This window comes from Acyrthosiphon pisum, chromosome X (assembly GCF_005508785.2).
Source record: "Acyrthosiphon pisum isolate AL4f chromosome X, pea_aphid_22Mar2018_4r6ur, whole genome shotgun sequence".
Classification (NCBI taxonomy): domain Eukaryota; kingdom Metazoa; phylum Arthropoda; class Insecta; order Hemiptera; family Aphididae; genus Acyrthosiphon; species Acyrthosiphon pisum.
In genome coordinates, this window is record NC_042493.1 from 125,954,159 (window position 1) to 125,967,411 (window position 13,253).

At 29.0% G+C, this 13,253-nt stretch overlaps 1 protein-coding gene across 1 annotated transcript; it reads right to left on the reverse strand.

The window, feature by feature from the left end:
- Positions 1-4,234: 4,234 nt before the first annotated feature.
- On the reverse strand, positions 4,235-12,936 carry LOC100572309 (zinc finger protein 62-like). Its single transcript, XM_003245735.4, has 4 exons — positions 12,360-12,936; positions 11,732-11,846; positions 11,589-11,642; positions 4,235-5,700 (listed from the first exon to the last, which is right to left on the reverse strand). The coding sequence occupies exons 1-4, from the start codon at positions 12,475-12,477 to the stop codon at positions 4,557-4,559; spliced, it is 1,431 nt and encodes a 476-aa protein (XP_003245783.1). The 5' UTR covers positions 12,478-12,936; the 3' UTR covers positions 4,235-4,556.
- Between the last annotated feature and the right edge of the window lie 317 nt (positions 12,937-13,253).

Sequence of the window (13,253 nt, forward strand, 5' to 3'; positions counted from 1 at the left end):
TAATTTCAATTGATCAGTGTTTTTAAAGAAAATCTGTATGTCTGTACGTTAGATACATATTATATTATTATAAAAACCACATGCAATGCAACCTGTAAGCCTTGTAAATTGAATTAATTTCTCACAATAAAACAGTAGGTATACATAATGATAGGTCCTTTCAAATTCTTTACATAATATTTATTTTCTATTGGCCTAGGGCTCGGGACTAAATGCACTAAAAAAGTACTAGATATGCATGCACTTATGCACTTAAAATAGAGCAAAATAATATGCTCAAAAAATATGTAATTATTTTTTTTTTACTCGCAATCTTTACGAATGCAAATATTTTCAAATTTTTAAATTAAATTATAGTTCTAATGTAATTATATTATCATTTATCAGGGCCGTCCTTTGAGAGTGCCGTGGGTTGTCTAGTTTTTCATACTTTCGTATATAATCATAAAATACATAAGGGGCGCAAAATATTTCCCCCTCCCATATAAAAACCCCAGTAGGTTATACACTTATCATCGTTATAGCGATATGCTCATAACTTTCATAAAATTCAAAATATCATAAAATAGGAGCCGACGTATTGACATAGATGTCAGATTATATACTATTATAATTTATAGGTAATTATTTTTAACTAATGCAGTGTAGTATTCTACAAGCCTTATAGAACTCAGTTTTTCAATTTTATTAAAATCTCAAACTTTATAATATTATGTCTTTAAAAATAAGACAATTTTAAGCTATTTTAGATTTTATTTGAAATGTTCACTGAATGTTATTGTTAGGATTTTTTATACGCCATAAGATTTTGAAAATCTTATATTGACTCATATTGAACTATTTATAAGTGTATGAAAATTTAGATTGTAACTAGTTTTTTTAAAAAATTAATGACGATAAAAAAACATCCAAAATGTAAATGTGATTTCTCGTAAGTTGTTGTTATTGGAAATGAAAAAAAGTGTAAGTCCACAATCATTTTTTATGAGCCTCAAAAGTTCAAATTTTGATAAAATTCGTAAAAATTTGAAAATTTGCAAAATATTATATTCTGAGTGGAACTATTCGTGGAAATTTTCAACTTCAGTATCTTGTTCGATGGGAAAGTGAATATTGTTGGTGCATTGGGGAGGTCAAAATTCCCAATAGTTTTCATAAGCGCCGGAAAAAACAACATAAAAATTAAGGAAAAACTGGAATTTTTACGCAAAATGTGTTTTCGAGAAAATCGATTTTGATTTTTGGTGCAACTCTACAACAAATTACTGTAGATTCATAAAATTTTGACTGAATGTTTATATTAGCATTTTCTATACACCATACAATTTTCCAAATATTATGACTTATTTTGAGCTCTTTACTGATATTTTCAGTTTCCATTTTCTTATTTTGTTGTAATTCAAAAACGAATAACTGTAGATATTTGAATATTTCACTGGATGTTAATATTTTCATTTTCTATACACCATAAAATTTTGAAAATATTTTGACACTTTTTGAGTTGTTTACGGACATTCTCAGTTTTAAATTTTAGATTCTGAGTGAAACGATGAATGTATTGATTTTACAATGATGTGTTTTTTTTTAAATTTTTTTTTATATTTTATTTATTTTTTATTTTTTTTTTGTGTCTGTCATCAACTTTTAGGACAGTAAAAATGCTTGGATTTACTTCAACAGTATCTTTTCTGATTGGAAAGTGAATCTAGTTGGTACTTTGGGTCAAAAGTAATTTCCTAGTATTTTTCAAAAGTGACGTGAAAAACAAAAGGAAATTAAGGATAAACGGGAATTTTTACGCAATATATCTGTTTTCGAGAAAATTGATTTTGGATTTTGGTGCAACTCTTAAACAAATGACCGTAGGTACATGCAATTTTGACTGAATGTTTATATTAGCATTTTCTATACATGATAAAATTTTCAAAATATTTTGATTTTTTTTTTAACTGTTTGGGGACATTTTCAGTTTCCATTTTTTTTTATTTTTTTTCTTTAAATATCAATAAAATTGTATTTATTAGTTAAAAAAACTTGAAATTTTAATTGATGGTTCCTAGTATATTGTTTCAAAGGCAGATGAAAAAAATTAAAAATCCATAGTCACAATTTTTTTTTATAAGCATCTAAAGTTCAAATATTGACAATATACGTAAAAATGACGAAAATTTGCAAATTATTTTAAGTTAGAAATTCATGAAAAATTTTCTTTTTAAATTTAAGATTTGCAAATGTAGTACAAGATTCGTCATACGTTTGTCTACCTTTTTCAAAAAAAAAGTGTCTACAAGCAAGTCAAATTAAATTTTTATGAGCGTTTGAAATTCATATTTTTACAAAATTTGATATTCACTCAATTTCTTATGTAACGATTTAAAAGGATAAAAAAAAGGAATGACTGTAGATACTTGAAAATTTCACTGAATGTTAAAATTAGCATTTTCTATATACGATAAAATTTTGAAAATAATTTGACTCTTTTTGAGCTGTTTACGGACATTGCCAGTTTTCAATTTTTTTTAGTTTTTTTTTCTATAAATACCAATAAAGTTTTATCTGTTGGGCCAAAAAGTGTAAAAATTTAATACAAGGCTCCTGATATATAGTTACAATAGCAGTTGAAAAATATTAAAAATACATAGGCACAACTTTTTTTATAAGCATTTAAAGTTCGAATTTTGACAACATTTATCAAATTTAAATTTTTATAATAATTTTGTAGTTAAAAATGTATAAAATGTTCAATTTTTATATCTAAGGCTTGAACATTTAAAACAAGATTCCACGTAAATAGTTAATTCTGTTACCAAAAATCTAAAAAATACAGAAGCACAGTTTTTTTCTAGTCATTTTAAGTTCAGATTTGGATGAAATTACTTTTTTTTATTTACCTATTTTGTTGTGATTGTATAATATTATTCGTGAGTACTTGAAACTTCTAAAGTATACTATTATATTATATCTATGATAGTAAGTACCACGGTTTGTTGTTCATGTATAACGCGTTATAAGTACCTAATGGATATTGTGATATGATTAATTTGGAATTTATTATAGATACTTATTATAGGTCAATATTTTTTTTAATACCATAGATATAAGTATATAATATGTCTTATACTTAGATTGACATACTGTCTCCGCTCAGAATCTTTTTTTTTTTATATCATTGAATTCAAATTTAATACTATCCATTATTCAGTGACCCACTTGTAACGTACTGTACAGCAGAGCGACATCCACTTACCCACCTTTTTTGAGTATGAATTCATAAAAAATTTTTATTTTTAATCTCATGAAAATTTAATACAAGATTCCTCATAAATTTGTCTACCTTTATCAAGAAGAAAATGTCTACCGGAAAGTCAAATTACATTTTTATGAGAGTTTGAAGTTCAGTTTTTACAACATTGGGTCTTCATTCGATTTTTCATCGAGGAATTTTATTATTTTGTTGTAATTGAAAAAACAATAACCATAGATACTGAAAATGTACACTATATGTTTATTTTATCATTAATATACTTTTGGAATATGCAATCAGATACCTGCAAGCACGCTCGCGAAAATGTCAGGGGCTTATGATTGGCCGGGCCAGCAACACATATACCTACCTACCATAGCTACACAATTTGACTTCAAATAATGATATTTAAAAAATGGAATGAACAGTCTAACCTGTTAATGGTATTCAACTTATCTATTATCTTTTTTTCCACCGAGAAAAGGTCATTTGTGACCTAATTAACTAATCTCGGCGTCGTTGTTTATTATATAGTCGGAGTATTCATAATTAGAGCTGCTACCTTGACAATTTTCAAAGACTGAAATTTATCTTGTTTTTTTTTTTAATTGTACAGAAATTATGTGAATTCTGATAGAAATTGGCATACCTAATTAACGTATCACAGTAAAGTTCATGTAATAAAGATTTAATTCATTCTAAATTCTAAATTTATTTATTTTTTAAAGTAATAAAAACATAGTATTTGGTATTTAATTTAATTAAATATTAATTTAGTCTATATTAGGTAAACTTTTAAATCAAAAAATACAATTAATGTTCTATTACTTTAAAAATATTTATCAAAATGAACGATTATTTTATGGGTAGATAAATTTAAATTGTATACCTAAATTTGTTTATATACTTGTAAAAATAGTAAATAATCAATAATTAACTACCACAAATAATTAAAAACTAATAAGCTAAAAATAGTATTTTTTTTATATTACTCAAATTGTTTATTTTAAACATCTCAACTTTGATCTAAAACAATTATTTTAATTTTCAAATCATAAATAAGCTACTTACTTTTGATACAGTATTTTGTTTTTAGTTAAAAAAAATTATAAAAATTAAATATTACACAATAAAAAAAATTACAATTATTTATATAATAATCTAAATTGGTCTGATAACTCTGACTATTGTATATTCAGCTTTAACCAAGGAACCCAACTATGACTTTACTAACCACACGTTACATTTTTAAAATGATCAAATTATATTAATTAAAATTGAAATGCATACAAATCAGGTGTTTAACTTAAATTTAATGAATTCTAGACTTATGCAATCTCAATGAGGCCCTATCCTTAAATGCCATTGAACAGTATATACAGTTTATAGGATTGGGATGATGATGCACATTTTTAATATGACGAAGCATGTTGCATCTTGTTATAGTTTTAGGACACCAATTGCATTTAACTTTTCTTGAATATTTATTTGGCAAAATATTCTGTTTTTTTTTTTTGACACTTGTGCGCTTGATTATTTTTTTTCCAGAAACAGAATCACCATTAGACATTACAACATTTGTGTGTGATAGTAAGTGTTTTTCAAAGTTTCTCTTTGACACAAATTTTTTATGACACTTATTACATATCATTTGATGTTCGTGTTCCTTTTGATGGATATTTAATTTTCTGTGTGTAGTGAAATGTTTATCGCAATCTTTACACTTATGATTTCTGTTAAAATTTGGGATATTTGGAGAAACATATCTTTGAGAATTTACATTTCCAATATTACTCTTCTTGTCTAAATCCAGTTTGATACTTGAAATTATTTTGCTTTGGGTTATCATGTTGGTTACATTTTGTTTTAAATTTACTGAAGTATTAGTATTGCAGGATTTTTTTGCCAATTCTGATGTTGATTTAGAGTTCTTGTAATTTCTACTTGGATTTATAGTTAAATTACTTTTAGATGAAGACTGAATTTCTGATGGATTTCCAGATGAATTTCTCATGCATGGATTATGATTATGTTCAGCCAGATGTACATAGAAATGCACACCAAGAATAAATTGTACATTGCAAACTCTACATATGTACGACTGAATTTCTGAAGGATTTTCGGATGAATTTCTCATGCATGGATTATTATAATGTTCGGCCTGATGTAAATACAAATGCATTTCAAGAACAAATTGTAAATTGCAAACTTTACATATGTAAAGTTTACTTCTATGTGTTAAATATTTATGCACTATAGTTTCTTCAAAATTATCAAAAGTTGCATTACATATTTTGCAAATATTTTTATTTCCGTTATCTTTTTCTACGTAGTTTGAAAATGTAGTGCCCTGAGTTATATCTATGATTTGGTCCTCTGGCTCAGTTTTTATTTCAATTACATCAGGATCTTCAACTTCATCTTTAATCTGAATTTGAGTATGTTGTATTGCATCTCTAAAATATATAAAACAAAAAAAACAAAAACAATATTAGGTTTAATATAGTTAGCTGTAGTTAACTATACAGTTAAATATAAACAATCTGGTATTCAATACATTTGAACATATTGTAAGCATTTAATTAAATTACACAATGTGAACATTTTTTCTGTATAATATTTACCAGACTACTAGCTCATACCACATACGTATTATCTAGAATCTGGGCCCTATTCTTGAAATTGATTGACAAGAAGTCGCGAACGAGTAAACTCTATCGATTTTGTCGTATTCGACTACAAAAGGCTTTTCTCCAATGCCATCCGACAAAAATTATTCGCATTCGAGATTATGTCGACAAATTATATTCTTGTCGCATGAACCACAATGGTATAACCTAACATTGTTTTATTATCAGAAATATCAGAAATATTTGCGCCAAAATATGTTGTATTGATACTAATCAAAATCTTATCATATTATCATTGGATAATTGGATAGTTATTAAAACACAGAACACACTTTCTTTTCTTTGTTACCTATTTCTGTGGGCAGTAAATTGTGACTATAGTCCGGGCAACGAAAACTGTCCGGTGACCGTCGCGACTCTAGCGGCCATTTCTGGGCGGGCGGGTTAGGCGGGTAAGACAGGCGGGATGGCAGACGGGCGGGCGGGTCACGGGGGTCACCGGCCAGTTTTCGTTGCCCGGACTATACTTTATTTTGTAACTTTTACTAGTAGGTAGGTTTAAGTAGTTTTTTACCAGTAGACACCTTCAACATTTACTACTGTAGTCCGTTAACAGTCTGTCTAACAAATAATAATGTAAGCCATATCAGAAATTCAGAAAATAATCTACACTAATACTAGTAGCATAAAGTACCTAATTTTAACTATTCTGTGCTAGTAGTACTAGCTGTTTATTTGGTTAAATGGGTTGTCTTGCATCTTGTCTATAATTTCTAGTTATAATGTCGTCTCGACTAACTCAGCAAGTTGAGTTGTTGAAAAGTGATCCTCAACTGGTAGCTGGTAAATTTACACTAACATTCACACAAAAGGTTGTACAAAAAAGGTGGAAAGCTATTGCCGAAATACTGAATGCCTTACCCGGCACTTCCAAATGTTGGAGTAAATTGCGTTAAGTATGTTTATTTTAGGTGCAATTTAGTATAACATAATATGAAAATCTAGTAAGTATTTAAGAGTATTAAATTTATTTAAAGTTTTTAAGTAAGCGGAAAAGGTGAATTATTTATTTATTTTCAATAGAAGTATAGTAAAGAGTATACTAGAGATACATGGTATAATAAAATTACTTTAGACGAAACCCCCAGATTTATAGTAGTCATTTTTCAATAAATATTAATAATTACATCTTTTTAATTTCAATTCTTAGACATGGCAAGACACTAAAACTTTGACTAGAAGCAAAGCCACTGAAATGTCAGTATTAGGCGTAGAGGAACTTATGGGAGGACTACCCACCTCATTAGTTCTTAATGATGTTGAAGAAAACGCACTTCAATTAATTAAGCCAGGTTCAATATCAGGTCATGCATTATCAGCTGAATCCATAGCAGAATTCTCATTTGAACCTGGTAAATTTTAGTAATCAGTTGCATAGCCAATTTTAATAGCTTATAGTTTCAATTTAATAACATATTTTATCAAATATAAATACACATTGTATAAATTATAATAAGCAATCATAATATAAAATAAACAATACATATAAACATATAAAATAATAATACACGGTTCTTTGGCTCGATTATTAAATTATGCGAACAATTTTAAGCCCCTATTATTTTAAATTTACCTTTATAAAAACATGAAAATTATTTTTTTTTTTTAACTAACTTAACTTGAGTTAAAAAGTTAAGAATACATTTTGGTTATTTTTTAATTTAGTTCAATTAATAAACAATTTTGAATTAACTTTTAACCATTAACTTTATTTAGATTTTAATTTAACTTAACTTAACTGAGTTAAAAAATATCATGGACTGGCTCAGCCTAGAAGGGGGAGGGGGCCAGGCTTCGATTATGGTGAGACAATTATATTGCCCCCCCTTCCCCTAGATTTTTATCCAGTTACGCCACTGATAGATGTTTTGCCAATGCATTCAGACTATGAAAAAAAATATACAAGTATATATTCTAGTAGTTATAACTTATAGTATATAATATATGTATGAATCAGTACTCAGTATCTATAACAATATTAATTCTTATAAGGTTTTCTTATTGCCCCCCCCCCCTTTTAGAAATCCTGGCTATGCCACTGTTAGTACTTTTAAATGAATTATTTTCATAATATTTATGTACTAGATCACAAGTTACATTAAAATCTTAATAAACAATAATTTTAAATTCTTTTAGATAATTTAGAGACTTATACAGACGTAGATGATTTATTAGATAAAACTCCATCTAGTCCTAATCTTTTTCCTTCCTGTTCTTACCAACTAACTGAAGCTCCTGTTACTTCTACCAATTATAGTAAGATTTAAAATTTACATGATATATGATAATTATACCCACCAATTTTTAAAAAAATAATAAAAATCCAATCTTTCATCAGGACTTTTTTTGTTGCATTTGAGGTGTACACCTCTTAAAGTTTGACACATTTATCGGAACATCCTGTATAAACTTTTCCGTCCTTCCAATTTTACTTTACCATTCCTAAATATATAATATACAATAAACATACACATGCTCATTTCGTTACTTTCTAAATTCTTAAATAGTTTTGAGAAATTTGACTCAACTATTAAAAATAGGTGGTTGATTAAGTGCATTAGACTCTTCACTAATACTGGCTGCTGTGTGATATAGAAGTCTGACATACAGCACTATATCTACTATTACCAGAAGATAATTGATACGACTCAGTTGCAAAAAATTTATTAAAAATTTAAAACAATGAATTGTATTATTCAAAAATGATTTAGAATTGTATTTTAATTTAACACATTAACATATTTTATATATTTTCTAATTACATATTTTGACCACTTTAATTACATATTTTTGGTTTTTTTTATTACATATAAATCCTAGCCCTAGTCATGACCTACCTCTGGGAATAGTCTTTGGAACTACATTATTTATTATCTAAGTGAGCGGCTTACTGAATCTAAATATTAATACCATATTATTATATTATATTAAATTAAAGTTACAATCATAGTTGTGAGCATGAACATAATAATAAGTATATATAAAAAAAAATATATTTATATAATTAAAACAAATAGTTAAGTCTTTTGGGCTTAGAATTTGTATTAATATCGCAGTTGAGTTATGTAAATCTCCTAATATTTATAATTAATAAATAACAATCATTACGGCTTTAAGAAAATGTATTAAATTAATATAATATTCTAGTAAGGTTAATATAATATACTCATATGAGGTGAGAAATCACATGTTAAAAATGTACCTATATATTATACATTGTTTTATTTGCAAAACAAAATAATTAATTATTTATTTATTTTACAATACGGGACGAACCCTTTTATTACATGAATATAATAGTAATAATTTGCTTTATGGAAACAAGGCTCAACTTTACAGTGAGAATGCCAGACAGATGTTATAAAACAGATGATCGGTGAATTAAGATAGTAGTTTGAGGAAGAGAAAGGTATATGGAATGGAACAGATGATCGTGTACGGCGGGAGGGAACATTGAATGAGACCTGGGATAGTGATTCTGGACTGTCAATTTTAGAGGAAAGAAGATTAGATAGAAATGATAAATTAGCTGAATAGCAGTTAGCACATTATTTTTTTTTAAAGTAACTTCTAACTCAGTAAATTAATTTATTTACTATGATTTGCAGTTACTAATCAGTTCATACATTTTATAGTCATATTAAATTAATTTTTACAGATTGTTCATTACCAGACATCACAGTTTGACATACAAAGAGATATTGGTGCCATGATCTCTTAAATAATTTTCTAACCAAAAATTAGCCTAAGTATGTGTTGTCTCCGTCCTACAAGTGTGTAACATAACAAATTCTACGCTCAACAGATTACTTTTAGCTCTGTTGGCTTAAAAATTATTTTCAGTATAAAATCTTACACAATTTAAAGGTAAGATTATTATCCGAGCAAAGTCATAGGATTTTTATTAGATATATTTTAATTTTAAAGCGAGTTATGATATTTTAAAATTTTAAATTGTTTGTACATCTTTAAATACTCATAGTAAATACTATGAGTATTTAAAATTAAAATATAAAGCCTATGAGATTACCTAGATAATAATTTTACCTTTAAATGTTTTAAGACGTCAGTTCACTCTAAGTTTTAAATTAATGGCTCTAGCTAAACCAGATCTGCTGAGCATAAAATTTGATATTTTACTTACTTGTAAGACGTAAACAAAACATGCGGATCCTCTTAATTTTAAAAGTTAATTGATATAAATGTATTTGAATAATGATTATCTTATATTGTATTATTCAGAAAAGAAAAATACAACCATTTACTCATTGTCTCATATATGTTTGCACACTCATTAATCATAATTAATTAATAATTACTTCTTCTTAGGTACCTACTTATTATTATATATTTTTTTATTCATAGAACTACTGCTGAATACTGTTGAACACTGTTGCTGACTACTGCTGAAGTTATATTATATGTGTGTGTAGGTAATTAATTATATTCTAATAACATATTTTATTATAATTTTGCTGTGGACCATTAGGTAAACAAATAAGTACCTACATAAAAATAATTGATTATTTTATTGAATTTCAACATTGATCAAACTATAACATTAACTTTTGTAATTATTAGGTACTTGTATTTTAAATAGTGATGTTACGAACTGTTTGATTTTCGAACCGAACCGAACTCGGGGTGTTCGGTTCGGTTCAAAAATCGAACTCGAAATTGCAAACAGTCGAACCGAACCAAATACCTAATAGTTCGGTTCGACAATCGATCCAGACTCCAGAGAATTTAAAAACAAGTCGACGATCGGACGATCCAACATTATTATTGTAATTAATAATTATTATTATTATTATTTAATATTTATTGCGTGTTTAGGCCGGCAGCGGCGCGCGGCGCGGCATACTCCCATACCGGGCGTTTCACCGAGCTCACCGTGATACAACTTCACTACGCCAGGCGGTGCAGGGGGGTCTGGTTGTGACTTATGAAAAACCCTAGATACAAAAATAGATTGTTTGGTTGTTTTCAATTTTAATATCTATGGCTTATTATTAATATCTTATCTAATATTATTATATATTATAAAATATAAATTGTTATGACGTAATAACTGATATTACTGGCTGCTGCAAATATTTTCAACGGTCTGGTTTTTTTTCTATCTTTAGTCTTTACTGAACAGTGAACAGTGGACATTTGTATTTTGTACTATCGTTCTATCGTATCGTTCATAAGGTCCTTAGTTAATACTTATTCTTTAGTTTATACTGATAACTTTATATTTTATAAGATAATCATTAGTTTATAGTAAATACTAAATACTAAATAGTAAACAATAAATGAATAATACATTTTTAACCTTTGGAATTTTTTTAATGTTCGGTTCGAGTTCGATAAAATATTTTGAAAAGTTTGGTTCGGTTCGAGTTCAATTAAAAATATGTAGGTTCGGATCTGTTCGAGTTCGTTAATTTAAAGAAGAGTTTAGTTCGGGTTCGGTTCGACCTTAAAAATCAGGGTTCGTAACATCACTAATTTTAAACAATTATAAATACAGTACCTTCTTGATTGAGGACTTGATTTGGGGGCATCAAGTCTCTTTTATAGAGCCTATGATTTGTACAATAACAAATGTTTTGTTTGAATAGTAAAGACTGTAAAAGTATAAAAATGATATTTCAATATTAACATACCCTGAGTTCTCAGTACTAGCATCTTCCTTATAAGTATTCTTCTTTTTATGATTTCTAAACCAACATAACAAAAATAAAAGTTTACAAATTATACATAATTAGATATATACTTAGTCTATTATGTTTTGGAAAGTTGTACTCACTTGAGAGTATATTTTTTTATTTCCTCTTTGGTTAGACGTGTGAGATGAACATATGGGTTGAAATTCATATTGGGTTGGTCCATCAGTTTGTAATCGTAGACACTTTGGAGTAGTACTGAAAATTGAAATAAATAGTAGGTACAGTAAGATTGAGGTCGATCAATTATAAAATAGGACACAAAATTGTGTTACAATTAATGCAATTGTTGGCATGAAATTACTATCGACTAAGGTAAATCGACTGATTAGTGATAACCAAAAGAATATTTACGGTTAACGTTAATGCCACAATACTTGGCAATAACAACTAGGTACCTACCAAGAAACATCTAAACATAATTAAGATGGTTTAGTCACTAATCTATTATATATAGGCACCTATTAGATACATCATACTATTGTAATATCGTGTTCAGTATAATTGTGCTGTTGAATATTGCCGTCATTCTTACTCGTTAATCGTTGCCTACGTTTGTCGATTGGTCGACTATCGGGCTATGGTAATTCGTGACCGTAAACGCAAAGTGATACGTTAAAAGGTCAAAGTCAAGTTCAACTATTGTCCACGACATTACAATGGAAGATGTGAATCCGTCGCATTGTGTATTAAGGTTAGGTAAATACTTACGTCTTGTATGAAGACCTCGGTGACCCGATGACGCGGACGTCGAGGTAATAAACTGCACGTAGAGGCGTCGAACAGAATTTATTACCGACGGCGAACGTTCAACGTTGAAACAATTCATATAACAAAGGCAATAAATGAACCGTTTGGTACTCGACGAACAGGAGAAATACGGAGCGAACGGCGTTCGACGACGCGTCGCGTCGACCGGGTGAAAATAGGAACGATATTGTGTGACGGTGGTGACAACTTCGGGTCGCACCGCGGGGTGGCGAGCGGACGTCACGTAGCGTCGCGATCCAAACGACGGGTAACAAAATAATGGTACCTAACGAAAAGGTGACGGTACAACCATCGATCGTCGTCTTTTTACCCGGTACGTCGGAGTCGGCCGCCGTTTGTAAAGCAGGCAACGTTTACATTTAATTTACATCGCGTTCATAACAATAATAACAATATTATACACTCGTACGATTGCGACTTCGGTCGTGCGACGCTGCGATTCTTGACGGAAATACAGTGTGCTACGTCGTGAAATCGATAAACATTTTGCATTTTTTCGGTACACTCCGTTTATTCGTTAGTGATAACGGGCCTTATCAGTGATTTTAAGCGGTGTGTCCATCGGTTTTTGTTGTGATTAGAAACTACGGTGTTCCGGTGCGTCGACCATAGATAATAATCGTCGATGCGCTGGATATTTCAGAACGCCATGATGGCTCGAAAATACGATACATTTTAGAGAGATTATTATGTTTTGTCATTTCGATGGTAATACGCGTGTCCGCAGCGTCGCGTCGCCGAAGGCGCAATAATATTGTACATGGACACCGTGATAATATTATCTTGTAAACGTCGGCTGCTTTGTAAACGGCGGCCGCGGCCGCGGATGTATAA